Source organism: Typopeltis vanoorti, chromosome 15, assembly GCF_054136105.1.
Source record: "Typopeltis vanoorti isolate ZY-2024b chromosome 15, IOZ_Tvanoo_1.0, whole genome shotgun sequence".
Lineage (NCBI taxonomy): Eukaryota > Metazoa > Arthropoda > Arachnida > Uropygi > Thelyphonidae > Typopeltis > Typopeltis vanoorti.
In genome coordinates this window covers 30,706,218-30,731,198 of record NC_143563.1, presented here as the reverse complement: position 1 = coordinate 30,731,198, position 24,981 = coordinate 30,706,218, and the positions used below count along the sequence as shown (strand labels likewise).

General features: G+C 36.6%; 1 protein-coding gene across 3 annotated transcripts in view; it reads right to left on the bottom strand.

Moving 5' to 3' along the window:
• poe (E3 ubiquitin-protein ligase-like protein poe) overlaps positions 1–24,981 on the bottom strand; it is an 801,929-nt gene that overhangs the window by 312,792 nt on the left and 464,156 nt on the right. For all 3 annotated transcript variants that reach the window (XM_090405892.1, XM_090405894.1, XM_090405895.1), the window contains one exon: positions 18,601–18,669. In XM_090405892.1, coding sequence (XP_090262018.1) covers positions 18,601–18,669 — 69 coding nt within the window. The remainder of the gene's footprint in view (positions 1–18,600; positions 18,670–24,981) is intronic.

Genomic DNA, 24,981 nt, shown 5'->3' with positions numbered 1-24,981 from the left:
AAGCAACCATAAAATTCAACCAGAGGTTGAAACTTTTGTGTGAGTTGAGCCAGTCGGTAATGAGAAGTTCCGTAGGAACGATAAATGACACTCTGTTGTGAATGTGTTAAAACCAATAGTGAATGTTGTTATGGTTTCAGATGTAATGGAATTCAGTTGAAGAGAATTAGCATTTCAACTCAACACTTGTTGTTATTCTGAGAATTACAACTGTTATTCTCAAGCTGAGCAGTTTATTTTCTAGTGAGTTACATACATATGTAATGCTTTTTTTTTATATAAAAGTTTATTTGCACGTCTTTATAGCTGCTTTCTTGTGTAAAACAAAATTCACCAAAACAAAAACAAAACAAAAACACGCCATATAATGGGTGTGTGAGTTCGCCTGTCACCTCAAACGCAAACAAGCAGCCATAAAATTCAACCAGAGGTTGAAACTTTTGTGTGAGTTGAGCCAGTCGGTAATGAGAAGTTCCGTAGGAACGATAAATGACACTCTGTTGTGAATGTGTTAAAACTAATAGTGAATGTTGTTATGGTTTCAGATGTAATGGAATTCAGTTGAAGAGAATTAGCATTTCAACTCAACACTTGTTGTTATTCTGAGAATTACAACTGTTATTCTCAAGCTGAGCAGTTTATTTTCTAGTGAGTTACATACATATGTAATGCTTTTTTTTATATAAAAGTTTATTTGCACGTCTTTATAGCTGCTTTCTTGTGTAAAACAAAATTCAACTTGTATGTATTGTAATAATTAAAAAAAGTTGAATAATTTATAAGCATATAAAAGGATATTACCTGAAAAATTGTTGACATGCCAGCAAAATTCTCAGACGTGCTACCTCTGGCACAAGTGCCATAAGTTCGCCATCTAGGGTTTGTTATATAAACTGTTTATTGTTGAAAATTGTCTTTGTTTTCTGCCAGGAAAGCGCATTAAAAATCATAAGCATGTTATTCTCAAGTTGAGCAGTCTATTTTCTGGTGAGTTACCTGCATATGTAATCTTTTTTTTTATTATATGTAAAACTATTTTTTTATTGTAATGCCACTAAAAATGCAACGAAAAGGAAATTCATTTCTCTCGAAGAAAAAATTAAAATCTTGGATCGGTTGAAAATTGGAGAAAAACCAGGAGTTGTTGCAAGGACTATGAATTTAAATGAATCAACAATTCGAACAATCAAACAAAATGAACATAATATCCGAGAAAGTGTTATTGCTGGTTCAATTGTAAGTGCAAAGCACGTTGCTCATGTGCGCGATATTCTAATGGAAAAAATGTCTAATGATTTGGATAGAAGATTCCTTTGGATGGAAAATTCCTTATTAAGCAAAAACCCTCAAAGTTTATAAACATTTAAAAGAACTTGATCAAGATTCTTCAGAAGAAATCTCTCAGCATGGATTTTGTACCAGTAAGGGTTGTTTCGAAAACTGTAAAAAGCGTTAAAAACTGTTAAAAGCGTAAAAATGTTAAAATCCAGGGAGAATCAGCATCAGCAGATGTTGAAGTTGCCGGTAAATACCCAGCAGAACTTTTAAAAATCATTGAAGAAGGTGGTTATAGTGCAGACAGGTGTTCAATGCGGATGAATCTGGGTTATATTGGAAAAAAATGCCAAAACGCACCTATATTTCGAAAAATGAAAGATCAGCTCCTGGATTCAAAGTTTCCAAAGATAGAATTACTCTACTGTTTTGTAGTAATGCATCAGGTGATTATATGACAAAACCAATGTTTATTAACCTAATCGCAAATCCTCATGCGATGAAAGGGCTTGACAAGTCCATCCTACCTGTTTATTGGCGGGCCAACAAAAGGGCATAGGTTACAGCTAGCATGTTTGAAAATTGGTTTTTCAAGTGTTTTGTACTCTATGTAGAAAGTTACACAAAGAAAAAGAATATGGACTTCAAAATTCAACTAATTTTAGATATTGCACCAGACCACCCAACAAATTGAAAATATTCAAATATTAAAATAACTTTTTTGCCGTCTAATACAACTTCACTTATTCACCCACTCGACCAAGGAATAATATCAACATTTAAGTCATATTATATTCGGCGAACATTCCAATTAATTTTGGAAAAAATGGAATCTAATCCAAACATGACACTGCCTCAAGCGTGGAAAATGTTTTCAATATGAATTGTTGTGAAAATCATTTCTCTGTCCATTAAGGAATTACAACCCCCCTCTATGCTGAATGCTTGCTGGAAAAAAATATGGCCTCAGGCCGTTCTGGAACAAAATTTCGTACCTCCAGTGGATGCTGAGCTACGTCGTACACATTTTTGGTGGAGAGGGCTTTTGCGATATGGTTGAAAACGAAATTAGTGAATTAATTGATGGAGAAACAGATTTAAATGAGGAGGAACTGGTACAATTAATAGATGACGTCGAACCAAATGGCGGGGAAAGTTCTGCCGAAGATTCTGATTGTGATAAATCCAGTTAAAGAATTCATTTTAAAGAAATTAGCAGCAGGACTGGACTTGGCAAGAAAGTTAGGAAGTTATTTTACGGATAATGATCCCTCGATGGAGCTCTCGGGAAAATTCACGAGACAATTGGATATTTGTTTAGCGCCATATTATGAACTTAATAAAAAATTGCAGCATAGTGGTAAGCAAAGTCTTATTACTGACTTCTTGATAACTAAACCAGCCGAAGTAGGCAATGAGAATTATAACAAACGATGTCCAAGAGATTTCAAGTGGTGACGACCTCCGGCCACTTCTACATCTATGAAATGTTATTTCTGAAGACAATGATGATGACTAAAATAAGTGCTTTATTTTATTGTCTGAAACATTTATGAATTATGTGCAATGAAATTTATGTACAATTTCTAATTTTTATAATTTTATACTATGTATTTGTCTCATAGTTTATGTTTTCTTAACTTACATGAATTACCTGAATTAAATAAAAATATTGTTTTTGTTGGATGTCATTGTTGTTTATATAATTAAAAAAAAAAAAAAAAACGATTTCGAAACCTAACCCTACTTTTTCTATGTGATCTAAGTCACGCATAACGCAATTTATATAACACGCCATTTCTATGGAACCTAACATCCGCGTTATACGAGGGTTACCTGTACTTGATAGAATGACTTGCAATTTCACATAGATACTTATGACAGATGTACCAACTTAAAAAAAAATCTTGATAGTGTTGCCATCTATAGTTGAGGCCATGAACTTTTCAGACCACCCTTATACATATATAAACAACAGAAGTCTTATTCACTGGATTAATGTTATAGTGATACAGGAGAGTGGTTCCAAAATACTGTTTAATGTTGAGCAAGAAAAAATAAGAAACATGCTCAAAAAGAAAATGTGTATGACAGTTTAAAAAACACAAAGTTGAGAAACTTTCAGATGAAAAATGCAGACTCAAATATACAAATATTATTTAGAGAAAAAGTAAAAAGAGTTTAAAAGTAAGAGAGTGAATAGAAAATGAAGAAAATAGTTTGACTCAATCAAAGAAGAACATGGGGAAGTTGATGGCAACAACAGATAAATTAAGAACTGCACATAAAGGAAATGAAACATGCAGTCCATAAAAAGATGAAAAAAATCATATGGAAAATATATTTAGCTTCTTTTATTTATAAAAGGTACACAAAATTCACTGACCAAACTTCATCTATATCAAACCACGAGTCAAGCCATATTTACATTGGTTTTCAGGCATGGAACATCACTATCCAATGAGCGGTCAATATCATCAATAGCTTTCGAAGAATACTGGGATATACAAGGCAAGATAACATTACTAATACTGTCACTCTTGAAGAAAGCAAGCAAAGACTCCTAAGAAAAACAATTAAAAAAAGTCAACTTAGATGGTTGGGACACCAAATTAGACATTCACTTTCACCTATGTTCAGTACTCTTCCTCATTACAGGCCACCTAATGGACCCATAGGAAGTCCAAGAAAACAGTTTTGCCAATACATAAACTTCATTTTGAAAATGAGGCTCATGAACCATCTGAAATTTACCATTTGGTACAAAACAGAGCAACTTGGTGAAATACGATGGTGGTCTGAAAAGATCTCGACTTCAACCATAGATGGCAGCACTATCGGCAAGATTTTTTTTATCTAAGTTGGTACATCTGTCATAAGCATCCACATGAAATTGCAAGTCAATCTATCAAGTAGTTTGTTTTATACAGCTGTGTGAAGCTAAAGTGTTGTCTGTATCCCTTGAAATGGATAAAATTGAGTATCGTGCAGTTATAAAATTCTTTGTAAAAGAAGATTTAATGCCCAAAGAAATTCATTCGAAGTTTATAAAAGTTTATGGGCACTCTTCTCCTTCGTTTTCGACAATTAAGAAATGGGCTGCCGAGTTTAAACATGGCCGTACCAGCCTTGAAGATGATCCAAAGGATGCCCAAAAAGTGTAATAACAACACCCAGAAATCATCGATCCAGTGCACGATATGATATTGGATGACCGGCAAGTCAAGGTGTGTGAAACTGCTGAGACTATAGGCATTTCAAAAGACACGTAGGATATATTTTGCATGAAGAATTGTATATGAAAAAACTTTGCGCAAGATGGGTGCCGAGCTTGCTCACAGCAGATCAAAAACATGCTCACATGAAAACGTGAGCATGTTTTTGATCTATGCTTGGAGTATTTTAACAAGAATAAAACTGATTTTGTGCGTCGATTTATTATTATGGATGAGACTTGGATTCTCCTAACACACCAGAATCAAAACAGCAGTCAAAACAGTGGACAGAAGCCGGTTGTTCAGCGCCAAAGAAGACAAAGCTGTTGCATCAGCAGGAAAGATCATGGCATCGGTGTTTTGGGATGCTAAAGGCATTTTGTTTATTAATTATCTTGAAAAGGATAAAACAATAACCAGGGAGTATTATTCTGATCTTTTAACCAGACTAGACAAAAAAATTTGTGAGACCCGGTTTGCAGAAGGAAAAAATCATCTTTCATCAGGACAATGCATCTGCCCACAAAAGTGTTTTGGCAATTGGAAAATTAAGGGATCTGTACTATGAATTGTTGGAACATCCACCCTATTCCCCAGATTTGGCTCCCTCTGACTTCTATCTCTTCCCAAAACTAAAAGTCTTCTTGCTGGTCATTGTTTTTCTTTGAATCAAGAGGCGATTGCAGCTGTAGAAGGGTATTTTGCAGATCTTACTGAGAACCACTACAGGGATGGGATAATGGTGCTGGAGCATCGCTGGAATAAATGTATGTCTTAAGGGAGATTAGGTTGAAAAAAAAAAAAAAAATTGAAATTATAAATTTGTTTTTTCATTTTTAGGCCAAGAACTTTTCAGACCACCCTTATATTATTATAGTTTGCCCACAGTTTCTAGATCTCTGCTTGGCGTCTTGCCAAGAATAGTCGATTCATGTTGAAGGGGAGAAAGAAATGAAGGACGTACGATTTGGTCGCCAACATGCGAAATCACGTGCTTTATAGATAAAATTTTCCAACTGTTATACAAGCAATATAGTTAACTACAATGATCATAAAAGAGAAGTTAATTTTCTGCCGTGTAATAATAAACAACTCATCCCACAATATGGACTGATTACCCTATTATCAGAATGGATTCTCCTCCTGTTGACATGCGCAGAAGTGTCTCGAATCTGTAGGCGTACTATAGTATTAAATGGGTATATCCATAGAGTCAGAAGACTCATTGTGTGAGATCAACAATAATCTTTAAACACTGATGCCCATGATACCTCTTAAACTGTCTGGACACTCACAACCAATTCTGATAATCCATTCCATTCATTCAGCACTCCAAGCAAAAAATGTAGGCTGCACACTCTTCCACAATTTCCATGAATGAGTCCTAGTTCTTTCTCAATCATGTATTGAAAAATTTCTCGTGTGAATTTTACAGAATTCCTTTAGTAACTAATAAGTTTCTATCACATCTCCTTTTCTGCCCCTGAACTAAACTTTGCAATCTACACACTTTCAACTTATCCTCATGGGGAAGCATTCCACTGAGTTGTCACCGCTTGTTCACTCATCTCTGGATTCTCACTCCACTATTTCTTGATCCCTAAGAAACCCAGGCACAGATCTGTGTATAGTAGTCAAGATACTCCACTTTTGCAATATTCTCTCTGAACTTCAACTCTCTGTTCAACATTATCTGAAGTCCCTAGCCTCATCTATTTTCTGTAATCTAGTACCATCAATATGAAATGCCATTATAATAAACGAGTTTTTTAAAAAAACAAAACAAAAGAAGCCTAGTATTTTTTGGTTCCTTCTTGCTTCCCCCCACCCCAACACAAATAAGAGAACAAATATTCATTTCATTAAAAATTTTACATTTCCTTTTATACCGGGTGATCCAAAAGTAATAGAAAAAGTTAAAATTCAATAATTCGAAAAGTATAGACAGTAGAACAATGCAGTTTTCACAGAAATGCACAGAAAGACGGGATTTTTTTTAATAACGAAAAATTTTATTACCAGAATAGTTACATTTGCCACCGACAGGTGGCACTTCAATGTGTCAGTAGTTTGTGCAGTAGCGCAGCACAGTTCGCAACGCAGCTAGGATTACAAATGTTCAATGTGATGGTCATCATTCATGAGAATGGACGTCAGACGTGGCACGACACCCTGCACAGCATCGAAGAGGGTTTCAGCTGTAATTCCTGTCACATGATGGTGAATAGCTTCTTTCAACATGGCCAATGACGCCAGCAGACCTCTGTACACCTGTGACTTCAAGTAGCCCCATAACCAAAAGTCATAAGGTGTAAGGTCTGGAGATCTTGGTGGCCATTCGTGCGGGAAAAGAGCGACTGAGGACAAGGTCATCGCCAAATGTCGATCACAGCAGGTGCTGGACAGGACCTGTGATGTGCGAAGGTGCTCCATCCTGCATGACACTATGGAGCGCTTGCCTCTCTTGCAAGGAGGGAATGATGCTGTCTTTTAAAAGCGCTGCATAACGCTCGCCTGTGACAGAAGCAGTTCGAAATGTAACGCTGTGGACTTCCTGAAAGAAAAAGGGGCCTATAATTAATGATGTAGTGAACACACACACCATGCTGTCATCTTTGGCTGATGCAAAGGGGTTTCCACAATCACATGTGGGTTCTCTCTCGCCCAGATGTAACAGTTGTGCGCATTTACACTTCCATTAAGCGAAAAAGTGCACCTCATCAGTCCAAAGGACAGCCAGTCAGCATTGTTTTCCATCTGTTGAAAAGCCCAATTTGCAAATTCATGATGTCTCTCGAAATTGGTTAGTTTCAGTTCCTGTACATGTTGGATTTTGTAAGGATACCTCTTGAGGATGATCCTGAGTGATCGCCACACAGTCCCGTACGAAATGCCAGTTCGTCTTGAAATTTCACATGCACTGCATGTGCGAAAGCTTGTGTGTCGGTCTCGTGTTCGACCTCATGCACAACTGCAATATTTTTTTGGGTCTCCCGCTTCTTGCACGTGCTTCCAAACTGCCGGTGTCCTCAAACCTTTTCATCCTAGCTATCAGTGAGGAACAAGACTTCGTTTGCCCAAATTTCTGGCCTGTTCAAATCATTCTGTAAGTGCTTTATATCGGTAGCATCCCTGATTACCCTGGCTATCTTTGCATCAGCAAACACTTGAACATCTCCTGTCAGGTCCTTCCCTATATCATTAATGTATAAAGTGAACAATGGCCCAAGGAATGATTTAAGATGCCCACTAGTCACCTTAAATCTGGAAGATTCACTACCATCATACTATTTTCTAATACCTGCCTGCCAACCATCCACTTATTTAGATCAATAATTTACATTCAATTACATAATGTTGGAAGTTTAATGGAGTATTGACAACACTAAGAAAGGATTAAAAACTAAATTTTAATGCTTCTACTATTTTGTCTCAGTCACTGAGACATCTTCAAGGAGTACAAATAACACTCATAATATACACACACACAACACAATAGTTAATGACACAAATGGTTGTGATTTAGAATTGCAGAGAATATTATACTTTTCGATATGCTTATTTTTTATGTTTAGGAATTATTTTAGTGCAGATGGTTCTGAAATGTCCAAGAGAATGAATCAAAACCAGGGTTGAGAATCACTCAGAAATCTGATTGTGATGAGCTGATGGCAGTGTTGGTAGCAGCAAGGATGGCATGTTTGTATATAAGCAGGGGGATTTTTTCGAATGGAATCTGATTTTTAGTTTGACGCAGTTAGATATTATTCTTGTATTCCAACATCTTTTAAAAAAGGCGAGCCAATTTAATTGCCTAGATAAATATAGTTTTGCCTTACCATATTGTCTTACTTTGTGTGCCACCTCTTTAATGCAAATAATTAGTATCCATGTGCAAAGGCTTAAGTGCTGGGAGGACATCCCATTAGACTATGATCCCACCAAAACAAAGGTTAAAAAAAATTAAAAGACCTACATGAAAAAAGCATCTTCCTGGCCCCCTGACATTACAAAGAATCAAACCCTTCGGTATCCCCCCCCCCAAAGATATAAAGTTTACCTAAAATTCACAAGCCAAATCCCCCCCCCCCCCCCCATGACCTACAGCAGATGTCACTGGTGTTCCATGTTGCAAACTGTCAAAACAGCAGGTAAACTTTCTTACCCTCCTCCCCCATTGGACTTACATCCTATATAAAAAAAAAATTCTAGCTATTTTAAAAACTTCGATTGAAAATCACATTAAATCACACAGATATATTGGTAAGTTTTGACATCACCTCATGCCACCATAAACTCATTACAATTGGAGCTCTCAGCAATCCTCAAACCCTAGCTTTGGTCCATTTTCTTGGACATTTCAGAGGCATCCATACAAAAAGAATTCCTAAAAATAAAAAATAAGCATATCAAAAAATATAATATTCTGTGCAATTCTAAATTACAACTGCAAATTCAACCTCTCCATACTGCAGTGAATTTGTATTTGAAAAGGCTTGATGAACACATGGTTAGTGCACAAAGCCTTGGCCACAGTTTTGCCATCGCACTGAAAGAAGTGGTGGTGGTGTTAGACTAATGTAAAATGTACAAAGTAAAATCTGTCACTTATCTCTGGAAATAGCCAACATCAGACTCCCCACACACTTTTGACGCCCTTAGACGCTGTTTGGTCACTACAGTACCTCACAGACTTTTGGGAGTGAAGTCTTATGCTAGAATAAGTGGTAGGATCACAGATTCCCTTTCCACACAGAGTTTATAGGATAATCACAAACATACATGCTCATGGCAAGAATTGAACCCACAGCCTCTTGGCTGGAGAGTGGACACACTAACCACTCAGACAACCAGGCTGGCTGGTTTGATGAATATCAGACTTGCTGTAGTCAATATCTTCTCCTAGTCATCTCCTCCAAAAAATAATTATCTTCTGGCCAACTTGCTGCCCTCAGAAAGTTACAAAAAGATATAAGTATTGTCATCACCAGAGTGGATAAGGGTAATGCTACAACTGACTTTAACACCACTGAATATAAGTGGAAAAGGATATTATTCTACCTACACACAGGATAAAAAAATTAAAAAGCCTACTTAAATAATGTATCTTCCTGGCTGCATGTCACCACAAAAAAACAAAAAAATTCAAACCTTCAGTCCCTCCCCCGGATATACAGTTTACCTAAAATCCACAAACCCAATTTTCACCTAAGCCCTATAGCAGATGCCACCACGGATACTCCATGCTATAAATTGTCAAAACAGCTGACAAACTCTCTTACCCCACCCACCTCACTGATCTTACTACATCCTACATAAAAGACCCATTTTAAAACCTCGATTGAAAATTTAACTTTAAATAATACAGATATTGGTAAGCTTCGACATCCCCTCAATATTCAATATTCCCTTGAATGACACTAACACTTTTAAAAAAAAGTTTTTCCTTCTGATATCTTAAATCGCTTTTCCTTTGTCATCAATTCTGGTTATTCTTCTTGTAGGAACAAAATTTACAAAGCAAACTCTGACCCCCACTTGCCAATTTTTACATGGAAAACTTTGAAAACCAAGCAACAGACTCAGCCCCCCCAACCTCTCAAAACTTCTATCTGGTTAAAGAGATATGAATGATGTGTTCTCTGCTTAGCCTCATGACCCAGACACATTAAACTCCTTCCTTTGTCAACTCAATAGTCTACATCCAAGAATCCAATTTCTGATGGAAAAGGAAAATAACAAGAGTTTACCCTTCCCAGACACCTTACACACCCTCTGAAAGATAACCTCTCCTTCACTGTACAATACAGAAAACCCACTCATACAGGCAGATACATTCACAAATCTTCCCATCACCCCCCCCCCCCCACAGCAATATAGCATCATTAAAACTTGGATCAATAGAGCATAGATACAATATTTCCCCCAATTCTCGGCCATCCCTTCAGAAGGATTTCAGAAATGGCATCACCGTTCCCTATGTCTGGGGATACATAAAAAAGTACAACTTCTACGCAGCTTTTAAGCCTCACCAGAAACTTGCTACCCTTATCTGTTCTACCAAAGATCAGCTTCCTCTTCTCTCAGTGCTCTGGGGTATATAAAGTATCCTGTTCCTCCAAGTGGGCTTACTTCATACAGACAGGTAGGTCAGCCACCATCTCAATTTACATGAACACAAAACTTACATCTGCAATCACAACTATGGTCAAACTGATCTTGCAGACCATGTATTGGATACCACTCACAGCATCTTCTGGATTATAGATTTTCTTCTTGTGGTTTTTTTTTTTTTTAATGGAGAACCTATCCATGAGAAGTTAGTTAACCTATAACATGTGTTAGTAGTGTAGATGAACAAGAAGGAGACCTTGTTTGTATTTGACTTGAACAGCCATGGAGTCTCCTATCTTATGTTTCCCAAGGGAAATGTTAAGGTGGGAGAATGCTCACGAGGGCAGCAACAGTGAGGATAAATGAAGACGAATTTGTTCTGTAGGTTTGGAATATTATGGAATACAGTATAATCTGGGGCAGCCAGTTATTTGGGACAAATCTTAAAGAACAAAACCAAATTGAGAAAATTTCCAGAGTTTTCATTGCTTATTTGGGACAGGAGACTGCAGCACTCAAGATTATCCATCTAAGGTAATCATCACTTGTAAATGGTTGATAGTTTAAAGATTATAGGCACAAGGAATGTAAAGGTCATACTGTGTCAAACTGCAACTTGTAAATGACTTATCAGCTTTGTTCCACACGTTTTAGGCAGTGCAGAATAACTCATCATTCCTCTCACTGAATCAAGTTATACAGCATATTACCTTCTAAAGGAGAGCAGTTTAACAGTTTCACTTGCATGCACTCGTCATTCTTTCATGCTGAGCCAATGCCTAATCAGAAAACTGTAGAGATATTTCAGTGCTGTTTTTTTTTTATTATTAATTTTATAAAATTTTGGACCCTTACCAAGATGCCATATAAAGATTTGTCATTATCAAAAAAAAACCTGCCTTATTAGACTAAATCAAGGTCATTCACCCAATACCAGTCATCACACAACTTGGCAGGTACCAGAAGGGTTTATAAAGATTGACACAGGATTTTTTCCCTTCATTCTGGCCATTAATACCATCCAAAGCAGTTGCTGAAATCTTTAAATTTCATCACCTGCACAAATGTTGATGAGTACCACTATCTTCATGTGCTCTGTGATGAATGATTATTCATTTGGAAAAAACAGGATCGTTGGGAGTTAGACTTGGCTGAGGTCACAAACCAATCAGTTTATAAGTGAATGAAGTTGCTACTATCATTGTGGAGCACGTCATGAATAACAGTCTTGGTTCCTGTGGTGCATGTCTGTATCAAGATAATTGGATGTTCCTTACACAACTTTCTGGAAAATTCTGCATTTCTACCCATTCAAAACAACATTGAGTCAACTTTCAAAGCCCACAGGACCTTGAAAGTCAAATGACATTCACTTTAACATTCCTTGTATCACTTTTACCTGATTGAAGCTGTGAATACCCACAATTGCCAGTTATGGGCTAATCAAAACCTGCATGCAATCCGACAAATTCCTTTACATTCACCCAAAGTTACTATCTAGTGCCTGTTTACAGCTGCATTTATCTTTGAACCATTCTTCTTTGAGGACATTCACTAACCGGGTACTGCAACCCACTCAGTTACTGTAGAGAGAGGTGATGCAATATGATAAATAATTTTTTGTGCCACAACTACAGCAAAACCTGTGCATGGATTTAGTCATTTTCATGCAGGATGAGGCCCCTCCATATATCAGTCAATTCAAGAACATTTCACAAAAGCAGGAGTGATCAAGAGTACATTTCCCACCATATGGCTGCCTCATTCACCTGATCTGACCCTCTGTGACTTCTTGCTCTGCAGATTTTCCAAAGACAGAGTTTATTGGGATTATCCTGATAACTTGCCAGTGCTGAAAGACAGCATAACACAGCATGTGTCAACACCAGTCTCTACCAGCTGCATTCTGCCATTGAACAAACTGTACAAAGGATGCAGTTCGTGGCATAACAGGAAGGGGCAACACATTGAATAATACAGCCTGCAAATGCACAATGGAAGTGAATTAAAATGCATTATTTATGCTTGTGTCACTTTTCTCCTTCCGACAAAGAAATAAAATTACACCTACATTCAGTACATCATACAAAGTCCCTGGTGGTAAATTTTGGAACTACTTTTCTTTTTTCGCAGCTATAGCTTCTGCATGATGCACAATGTAATCCTGCAAAGTTTCACAGCATTTGGATCACTGGATGGCACTCCACAAAGCTTTAAAAAACAGGGATACTTTAATTTTGAATGACCTGCATTATGGCTACTATCCTAACAGTTCAGAACCTGCCATTTGAGAGTTTATTTTCATGCTTAGTGTTGAAGAGGTTGTAGTTATTTCTTCCTTTTCCTGCTCACTATTATACAAATATGACATATCATAGACACTTAGAAATATCTCACCTGTTTTAATCTTTGTCTCAGTAATGCCAGTTATCATAAATCTTTGGATAATCCTTCGCAGTAGTGAATATGGAAATATTCATCACAACGATGGCTCATACAGATATAAAAAGGAAGCACGTGATCTTGCAATTTTTGCAGACAAACATTAACAGCAAAATGGGCTGTAATGAACAGCTTGGTGACTATTGACATTGCACTATCACAAGATGCCACCTTTGCAACAATTCAGTTCAGGAAAAATCTGCCTTTCTACAGGTGCCCCAATAGCACCACCACCACCACTCCTGATGAACAGTTGTGATGCTATCTTGGTGCCCCAATAGCATCACAACTGTTCATCAGGAGTATAACATGGGTTTCCATGGCTGTGAAGCTGCCCACAAGTCTAGCATCAGCAAGATGCTAGACTTGTGGGCATGACAGCATCAGGTGAAGTGGTATAAACGTGCTGCCAGTGAACTCTGGTGCAGTAGAAATGCATTTTATGAAATAATGAATCACTCTTCGCCATCTGGCAGTCCAATGAATAAGTCTAAGTTTGGTAGATACTTGTAGAATGCTACATGCCCAAATTTATTGCGACTGTGAAGTTTGAAGAAGGCATCATGGTTTGGGACTGGGCCCCTAGTTTCAGTGACAGAGAATTTTAATACTGCAACATACAATGACACTAGACAATTCTATGCTTTCAACTATATGGCAACAGTTCAATGAGGGCTCTTTCCTGTATCAACATAACAATGCTCCCCTCCACAAAGTGTGGTGCATGGAGAATGGTTTGATGAGATGGGTGTTGAAGAACTTGACTTGACTGGCCTGCACAGAGCCATGATCTCAATTTCATTGCACACTTATGGGATAAACTAGATGAAAAAAAACAAAACAAAACAAAACATGTTGCTCCCATTTCAAATCATTGTGCTAATAAAAACAGAATTATAACTGGGAAATAGAAGAGAAACAAATAAACAAACTGTTATGTCTTCCCAGAGTAAAATCAATGTTTGCCACCTAAGACTCGATGTACATCAGGTATCACAAGCCTAGAGACAACATATGATTTCTAGTACAGGATTTCTGGATTATCTTACCCCTTAAACCAAATTACGGGGTGCTTAAGGATCAAAGCTGTATAACTGAGAGGAGACCTCCACATAGCCTTTAAAGGAATGCGGAGAACCGACCAGAGCTTCTGACCTAATGTCCAATCCTCACCTTCTCGTGGTGTACCCTGTTGGGAATCTTGGATACTGAACGAACGAGGATGGGCTGGCAATTTGGGATTTAGCCGACCAAATTGTATTCTTATTGGTTAAACCAAAATAAAAAATGATGGTACAACATGACAAAATTTCATGCCAGCTGGGGCGTCGCCCGATTAAACAAGGATCCCATTGTTTTCGCCAGGGAACCAGAGCGAACAGCAAAAGGTCAGCTACTGGAACAAATCTGAAAACACACCCCAACTCAACATCACCAGAGTTAAAGATCGTTACTATCAACCTAAGAAGCCTGAATGGCAAAGAAATGGAGCTAGCTGAGGAATTAGATAAGTACCAGATCGACATAATAGGGGTGACTGAAACAAAAAAGACAAAAACTGGTGAGATCTTTCTGAGCAATAAATACAAAATGTTATATTCAGGCAATGACAATCAAGAAAAAGGAGGAGTAGCCATAGTATTCAACACAAAATGCGAGGCTAATCTTGAATGGCAGGCAGTCTCAAGTAGAGTAATGTGGGCAATTTGAGAATGGGAACTGGACAATGAGACTTATTTGTGCCTATGGGCCCACAGAAGGTTCTACTAAGGTAGAAGTGGAGGAATTTTTTGATGCTTTAGAAAATGCAACTGACACAATGAAAAAGGAAAAGTTGGTCCTTGTTGGGGATCTAAATAGCAGAGTAGGAAATGATTGTGAGACATACAAAAATATTTTGGGAAAATTTGGAGAAAAAAGCAAAGCTAATAATAATGGCAAATATCTGTTGGATTTCTGCTCAGGACATGGACTGGTTATTACTAACACCATGTTCCAACATAAAAATGTGCACAAATTCACATGGAATGAAGAGGCAAGGAATAAGAAAAGTCTCATTGACTATGTTATTGTTGATAGCGATGTTTTCTCTCTGGTGCAGGGCACCAGAGTGTACAGAGGATTTGAAATTGGAAGTGATCACTATTTAGTCTTGAGCAGGATAAAATTGAATTTCATATTGAAAAGAATAACATGTAAGAAAGTTTTAAAGCGAATAAAAGTTGAGCAGCTCTCAGATGTGAACTGTAGACTAAAATACACAAATATTATTGAAGAAAAATGAAAGAGTTTGAGAACAGGAATCAAACCTTGGAGATTCAGTGGCAAGCGTTGAAGAAAACCCTGATTGATTCAGCTAGAGAGGCATGTGGTGAAGTTGTCTTCAAGGATAGAAAAATTAAAACTCCATGGTGGACACAGGAAGTTAAAGAGGCAGTGAAGGAAAAGAAGTAAGCATATCAAAAGTTCCTGGAAAATAAGTCAGCTTGTGCTTTTAGAGAATACAGAGACAAATGCAAGAATGCTACACACTGCGTAAAACTAGCTAAACAAAAGTCATGGGAGGACTTTGGCAAGAATATAGAAAATAAATATCAAGAAGGTTGCAATATATTCTGGAGGTTGTTGAAGAAGTTTAGGAATGGAGGAAAGAGTGCTGTAAAAGGAGTTAGAGATGATAAAGGTGACATGAAAATGGAAGAAAAAGATATCCTTGAAGTATTGAGTAATTACTTTGAAAAACTGCTAAATGAAACAAGCAGTGATGAACAGAGTGGTAAAAAACACTGACCAGGCTTGCAGTCAGGAATACATATCCATACTTAAAGAAGAAAAAGCCATCAAAGGCTTGAAATGTGGAAAAGCAGCAGGAGTAGATGATATTCGACCAGAAATGCTGAAGTATGGTGGTATAAAATTCTTACAGTGGCTGCACTGCATAGTTCAGAAAGCCTGGACAGAGGGACGAATTCCCGATGATTGGAGTAGAGCTCTCATAGTACCCATATATAAAAATGGAAATAAAACTGAATGTGAGAATTACAGAGGTATTTCCCTACTAAGTGTTCCTGGCAAGATCTATGTAAGTATACTTGAGAAACAATTCAGAAGAATTGTGGAAGAAAAGCTGGATTCAGGCCAAATAGATCAGGTTTAGATCTTCACTTTACAACAAATAGTCGAGAAAGCATGGGAATAAAACAAAGATCTGTATTTAAGTTTTGTCGATTTGGAAAAGGCATATGACAAGGTGCTAAGAGAGAAGCTATTCAATACGCTACAGTTATATGATGTGAATGGGGCATTATATCAAGCAATACTTAGTCTTTATTTGAGTTGTAAGTCAGCAGTTAGAATTGAAGGAAGTACAGGAAGATGGTTTAATGTTAAATCTGATGTGAGACAAGGATGTACATTATCCCCTCTGTTATTCATTATCTATATGGATCACATTATGAAGGAAAGTGGTATTAAACATGATATCAAAATTGGAGATGTTAACGTCAGCTCTTTGCTTTATGCGGATGATGTTATAATTCTAAATAAATCTGCTACACGTCTGCAAGATTCTCTGACTAAATTGAATAACTGTTGTAACAGATATGGTATGAAGGTCAGCAATAAAAAGACAAAGACAATGAAAATAGGTAGATTCATTGAAAATGTCAGCTGTGTTGTGAATGGAAAACCTGGGGAACAAGTAAAACATTTCAGCTACTTAGGCACGATTTTTAGTGAAGATGGTAAATTCAATATAGAAATAGGCAACAGAATCAGCAAAGCTGGTGTGGTGGGAAGTCAATTGAATAAATTCATATGGAATAAGAGAGAAATTAGTCAGAACACTAAATTAGCTGTATACAAGACAGTGTTCAAACCAGTTTTAACTTATGGATCTGAGAGCTGGGTCAGAAGTAAAACACTTGACCAAAGACTAGAGACCGCAGATATGAGAGTCCTGAGAAAGATTAGAGGCGTGAACAGATGGCATCAATGGCAACATCATATTAAAAATGAGGATATTAGGAAAGAACTTGACACTGTCAGCATCCAGGAATGCATTAGCAGAGCTAACCTCAGGTGGTATGGTCACTTAAATAGAATGGGAGAGGAAAGATTAGCAAAAACAAGTGTTCTCTGCCAGGTTGGCAGGAAAACGACCCAGAGGAAGACCAAAATATAGATGGAATGATACAGTACAAAGTGCGTTAGATGATAGAAATATAAGATCTGATAATGTTGGAGTCTTGACATGTAACAGACTGATTTGGAGGAAAATTGTAGATAAGAAGTTAGTAATGAGGTAAATTTTTCATGTAGTACTATCATATCCTGTACACCCCTTGAGGGTACATGGCAGGAATATGATGATGATGATGGTGATAAACCAAATTACATTACCAATATAATAGAGATACAGTACAGAATATAGTTTAAATACCAAACCCATATTTTGGATTAGACATATAATTTTATTTTTGAACAGGTAGTCTGATTGAAAATGAAATGATTTGACATATTTTAATAGAGATCTTAAATATGAATTTACTGTAAAATCAACGCAGCCAGTGTAGATGATTATATCATTTTGAATTATTTAAAAAAAAATGTATACTGACTGAAGACAAAATGGAATTTTACGGACATCTTGTTGTATGTATTCTAAATCTCACATTTTATTAAATTCTAATCTGGCCAGAGAAGAGTTATTGCAATATGTAATTTCAGTACATTTGCATCTTTGTATGACGGTAAACCATTTTATTTTAATAAAACAAAAATGGATGGCTAAACAATTTGTGAAAGAATTCCAAATATTGATTTAAATAAAATGTGTCCAGCCAGAATAACCTGCATATTATTATATTAAGACCTCCACAGAGTCATAGGCTCATCACAGGAGGACCCTCTGTCTTTCTCTCTCTCACACATACACAGCTCAATCATACCATGCCTTAAATACATTTGTATTCTCTGTGTTCACCACTCTCAAACAACGTATTCCAATCATTCAACACTCTCCATGCATAAAACCTACTTCTCACCCTCTTTCTCCATCCTTCTTATATAGCTTTCAGGGATAACCTCTTGTTCCCCCCCCCCTATCTCCTGCCATTCTATGAGCATGGTCAAAAACAATATAACATATGCTTTATGCATTTTTCAAAATGCACCTAAAAATGATGTAAATGATGCAAAACTTCAAGCATCTTGATATCTATATTTTTTGCAACATCATATGTTGTTAGTAAGTAGTTACTTTAGAGTCATTTAGGAAGTAACTATCATAGAGTTTATGAATCCTAAAATATGTTTCATTTTGAATATTCATTGTATTTTATTGCACGTTCTTCCCATATCACTTCTTACCCAATTCGAATACTGGTCACACACAGTCCACTGATCACTTTAGACTTGCATTCCAGCATTTAATCACTTTTTACTTGAAACTAGTCACCATACCCAAAGAGGTGAGATATCACTGCTAGAATGTAATGAGTATTTTTTTAAATCAACAGTTAAAATTTTTTAAATATTAAATGTTTCTACATACTGTAAGCGTAAGTTTCCGTTTGCTGGAATCTGCTTGTTTTAACAAGGCTGACAGCTGAAGAAGAGTAATCTAGAAAAGGGGGATAAAAGGCCAATAATTAACAATGCTTAATCACTGAGAATGTGAAATAATAATGTTTATTTAAAACATTACAAAAACAATTTCAACCAAAAGAATTATTCAGAAATACATATGAATTGCTAGTTGTCTAGAATTAAGACATGATAGCTTAAGTCATGAGTGGAATGTATGTATGTGTGCCAATAGTGTGCATTAAAACTCTGTCACTTTTTTTATGAAGCTGGCTAATTTACCTTCAACTGAAAAAAGAACTTATAAATGTTCTTCATAATGGCAAGATGCACTATGAGCAATTGCAGCCCAAGACATCCCCCCCCCCCCCCCAAGGATGCTAATATTGTGGTTCATTTGAGATCTTTTCATAAACCATCAACTATATTTCATAATATACAGCAGTGAACCAAAAGCCAGGACATAGTTGAAATTTTTTATCTTTTTTTAAAATATTAATCAGTTACACATATATCTGATTATCATTATAGCAAAGACCACTATAACAACCTAGTTTTCCCTATATAATACAACTTTTGAAAAGCCCTGACCAAGGCCTCATGAATACAGTGATGTGCTAAAACAAATTCAGTATAGTGAACTATCACTACAGCAAACTATTCCATTGATCTCTATGAGAATGCACAGTGAGAGTTGACTGCATCTGCTATTATATGCATACCAGAACCTTGCTGTTTACCAGTGCATATAATTTTTCTTTTGAGGCCCTACCTTGCAGACTATGTGGGAAAAGTGGGAGGGGAGCATTCTATAGCCTGATCCAAAGTTGAGGTCCTCCACAGAGTAATTTGTAGGAATATAGACATTATTTTCTTTTATACAGGGTGTCCCAAAATTCACGCAAGATTTAAATTTAGCGCCATTTGTGCGGTAAAGCGTTGCCAACGAGAAAAAAAAAGACAGTGTGACAGCTGACAGTTCAGGGTTATTAAAATTGACCACACACAGCGAAGAGAGTTCGTTGAATGGATTATGGAACAACAACAATTGAATGCTTATTTTTTGAACAAAATCATCTTCAGTGATGAGGCTCATTTTCATCTTGATGGCTTCGTTAATCGACAAAATTGTCGCATTTGGGGTTCAGAAAATCCATGAGTGATTGTTGAGAAACAAATGCATCCACAACGTGTCACTGTTTGGTGGCGGATTTTGGGCTGGAGGCATCATCGGTCCATTCTTCTTCGAAAATGCGGCTGGTAAGGCAATAACAGTTAACGGTGCTCGCTATCGCGACATGATAATCCAGTTTTTTGTGCCTAAATTGCAAGATATGGATGTGGACGACATGTGGTTTCAACAAGACGGTGCCACATGCCATACAGCCCGAGAAACAATTCAATTACTGCATGAGTCATTTCCTGGTTGTGTAATTTCCCGTTTTGGTGATCAGAATTGGCTGCCCAGATCATGTGATTTAACGCTGTTGGACTTTTTTCTTTGGGGTTTTTTGAAGTCTAAGGTTTATGCCAACAAGTCCACGACCACCCACGCCTTGAAGGAGGAAATTGAGCGCTGTATCAACGAATTTCAGCCACATTTATGCAAAACGGTCATGGAAAATTTCGACAAAAGAGTGCGTATGTGCCAGTAAAGCCGTGGAGGCCATTTACCCGATATGCTATTCCATGCATAACCCTATACTGTATACTTTATGAATCAATAAGAAATTACAATTTTTAATTAAAAACCTGTGTTTTCTATCAAAATTACTTCTTGTGTGAATTTTGGGACGCCCTGTATAACTATCTTAGTCTTAGTCTAGACTTCATCTGCAACTCTCTATTAACTTTGTATCTGTATATTTTATTTTTGTAGCCTTCTGTGAATTATCTAGTAAAAGCAAGACCTGCAGTAGTGAGGCTAGTAAAATAAATAAATAATAAAACAATGCAATTACTAGACTAATTAGAAACCAACAAAAGGTTATGATTTGGTATACACGAATATTCATGCTTGCCTTATACCAAATCTGCTGAATAGTAACAACAGAAATATCTGTAAAAAATATACTAAGCAGAAAATGAGAGTTTGAATATAAGACTGAATTGGTAAGAGGTGAGCTGCTCTCTTCTGAACTGAGTCAAGGGAACTCATAGGAACACCATATGAAATGTAAAGCATTGTTTGATGTGATGTCACAGATTTGAATACCGTTAACAGTGGCTGTTCACAAGAAAAGTAATGAATGCAGGAAAAAACTGATAAAACCTACTTTCCTGGATAATGAGAAAGTACTTACTACTTGCTATATGTTTAAGCCAACAAAGATTGAAGGAGTTATCCTAAGAAGAGAGAACTTATCTTAAATGACAAAAGAACTTCTGAATGAAAGCTAACAAGAATTCAATCGACAGTTGAAACATGGCTTAATGCATTATGGCAACATACATGTATACTAAGCTGGGACTAAGTATCTATGCTATTATGCATCTATTGTTAAACCAATTATCAACTGTTGATTTTTTTTTGTTATTATTATTATGTGACACTAACAGGGAGTCCAAAGACTCACTGAGGGAGGGCACCTACTCTACCAGTCTCTGTCTCCACCAACTACAACAAACCGCAACTACCATCATCATCTACACCAATGTCATCTACTGCCCACCACCACAACTAGTATTTTCATAGACAACCACAAAACATCCATACCCATGGTGGGATTCAAACCTGCAGCCTTTTGGCTGGAGAGCAGATATGCTAACCACTCGGCCAACCAAGCCGGCGGTTGATTTGATTCCTGAAATTTTATTGTTTAGAGATATGCTTATTGTTAAAAGTAAGAATAACCCTGGCTTGGTGAGTAAGTGTTCTGAATTTGCCATACTGTTGAAGAGGATGATGGTGTGATTGTTTATGAAATACCTTTCTGCATGAGTAGTTTTCTGTAAATGAGCCATTAGCAAGTCATGTCACTAATGTATCTAGAAAGGAGAGACAATTGTTACATTCATTTTCTATGGCATTACTTTGTTTACCTTGTTATCTTTTCCCTTGAAAATACCTCATGTTGCTGTTAGAAGAAATACTGGCATAAAATATTATCTTCTTTTCTTCGTTTAACTTCTGTGATGACTAAAGAGCTGTAATGATTAATAAAATCATTACAGCTCTTTAATATACACAGTGAAGTGCTTCATACTTTTTAACTGTAAATTTGTGCAATTTACACTCATGCACCAGCATCATAAAGTCACAAGATTGCTCATCTTTGCACAAATACTCTGTGGAAAAGCATCAGGTGATTCACTGCCCAGTTCCAAATTTTGACCAGTTATAGATGATATTTAGCATAGTACATACTACAAGTGGTGTAACATGCAGCCTATACATAAGATTTTTATTTTATTGAATATTAGTAGTTATTTTTTTCCAATATTTTACTTACTTTAGACATTAAAGTTAAGTGTGTGTGTGAGATCGCATATGCAATCTCATTCAGAAAGCAGTTTCCATGGCACTGATGCATATAAGGAAAATGATAGCCAAGGCTTCCTTGTTCGTTGAGTTTAGCATGAAGGATTTTATATGTTGCAGTGTATCTTCTAGGTATTCATTGATAAAAGTGAATGGTTTAAAGTATGGAAGCAAGAGTGTGTCATAAATGTTGTAGGCATGAGCGCAAGAAATGCAAGTCATGTGGAAAGTGGGAGAATGAAGTGACTAATATTATCAATGCAAAAAAAAAAAAATAGTGAAGTGAAAGTGTTCTGAAGAATGTGGAAGGGGTGAACGATAGTGAGCAAAATATGTATGAGAGTATGAAAGAAGTAGCTGAAAATAATATGCTTATGCAGCATCTTTCACGGGACAAAAGGACAAGAAGTCCTTCACAGGAGCAAGAGCAACTATAGAAAACTGTCATGTGGTAGAGCAGGAGGTTGAATGAAAGAAAAAGCAAATGGGGAAGTAGTATGAAAGTGAGAGAAACTGGGCATAAGGAAAAGATATTGTATGGAGATTTAATGATAAGAGGTATACTTAATAAGGAAGTAACGAAGGCATGTTTCTCAGGTGCAAGGATGTTAGTGAAGCTGTTAGTTTGCAAGAGGGTGAAGTGAAAGAGTTCATTATTTTGGCAGGAACAAATGACTTGAAAGTTTAGAAATATGCAATGAAAGAAGATATGGAAGAGTTGTTGAAAGAATCGAAAATGAAAGGGAAGGAAGTAAAGATTGTGAGTTTGCTGCCTCAGTATGACAGGACAGAATTGAGAAGGGCCATGATTGCTAATAAGTCAATGAGAAGATTTTTCAGTAGGAATGTTGTTCCATTTATAGATGCATGGAGTGAATTTGAGGTGAAACGATTTATGTCTGATGGACTACATTTGAACGTGTTTGCTAGGTTTTCAAGAAAGTGTTGCATTGTGAGAGTTTGCAAGTGCAAAACCAAGGAAACTAAAGATCTTAGGATGAATACAATCAAGCATGAGCCTGACCACCATGAGAAAAATGTGTGTGCATGTATACAGAAATGATTATGTAACTTCATGAATGCCACAAGTATCAGAAATAAGGGAGCAATTTTTTTTTGCATTGGTCAGCTAGACTTGGCCAAAAATTACAGGCATCAGTGAGACCTTATTGATAGAAAATGATATAGTTACAGGGACAGAATGCAAAGAGCATTGTATTCTCAGGGAAGATAGAGGAAATAGCACAGGAGGTGAGGTATTACTGATAAGAGCTAGAACTAAAAAACTAGAAGTTAAAGAGGATTTTAGGTCTGGGGAGGGGGTGATTCATTTGAGTCTATCTGGTGTGAGATAGAGGCCGACATGACAAAATATATTGTTGGTCGCTGCTATAGAACAAGCGAGGGAATCCCACAAGAATATGTAGATAATATGCATCAGCAGATTGACACAATGAATGCAAGCCAGGCAATTATTATGGGAATCTTCAACTATGGGGACATAGATTGGAGGGTAGAAATGGGAGATGGCAAGATGGAAGTGAAATTTATAGAGTTGCCAAGGAATAATAACCTGAAACAACATGTCACAGATGGGACCAGGGGTTTGAGAGTGCTGGATCTGGTAATATTTTATTATTATTTATACGTGCATGATATGGAGTCAAACGACTCATCACAGGATACCCACACTTTTCATTAACACAATACCACTTATTCACTCTCTGGCAATCCATTCCACTTATTCACCATATAGTAAAGAACTTAGTCTGTATACCCTTACTCTTAGACAACTAAGTTCTAAGTGTGACTTTTTTGTCCCCCCCCCACTCCATATGTATTGAAAAATTTCTTTTGTAGCAATCTTATAAAATTCCTTTAGTAACTTAAGTTTTTATCATATCCCCTCTCTTCTGTCTGTCAGCTCAATTCTGCAACCTATTCTCACCTTCAATCTATCCTCATATGAAACAGACCTGTCACCAACTTGGTCACTCATCTTTGCATCCTCTCCACCATCTCCTGGTCTCCTAGAAACATAGGTGACCAATATGATCACAGTAGTCAACCTATGGCCAAATCATAACCTTATAAAGAGGGATAATAACCTCCCAATCTTTCCGAGTACAAACTAGAAGAGAATGTTATGACTAAGAATCTAACTGCAAAAGAACTTAAGCTAGTTTTTCAATCACATTGAACATGCTAAGGAAATTTTGTTTGATGCTGATCCTGATGTGGAATGAACCTTTGAAGTCGGCCGAAATCTCGATAAAGTGATCGCTAGTTATTGCAAATTGCATGAAAAGATGAAAAAGTTGAGCACTATTCAAACATTACTTAATTTTTTTGTAAAAATAGTAGCTCAATCAAATGTTTAGACATTAAATAAAAATTTAATTAATCAATTTTTATTAACTTCGATGATTTTATCCTCTAATGTAGCTTATATTGTAATTTTTTTTTTAATTTATGCAAACTGATGGATGAATTATAATTATTCCTACTGGTTATTGTATTTGCTTAGCGCGCATTAACTGACGGATTAATTAATTGCATTAAGCAAGGTTTTCCTGTATTTCATTGCATATTTCTCACCTTTCAAATCATTTGTGCCTGCCAAAACAATTAACTTAACTTCTTTCTTCTGCAAATTTAAAGCTTCACTAATATCCTTTAGCTTTGTATCTGGGAAACATGTTTTTGTCACTTTCTCATTAAGTTTATCTCCTATCATCAAATCCCTATACAATAATTTCTGTTTTCTCCTAGTTTCTCACACTTTTATGCTTTTTCCATTCACCCTTTCTTCCTTTCTCCCTGCTGCTGTACCATATGCCAATTATTTCTCCAGCTGCTCGAGTTAAT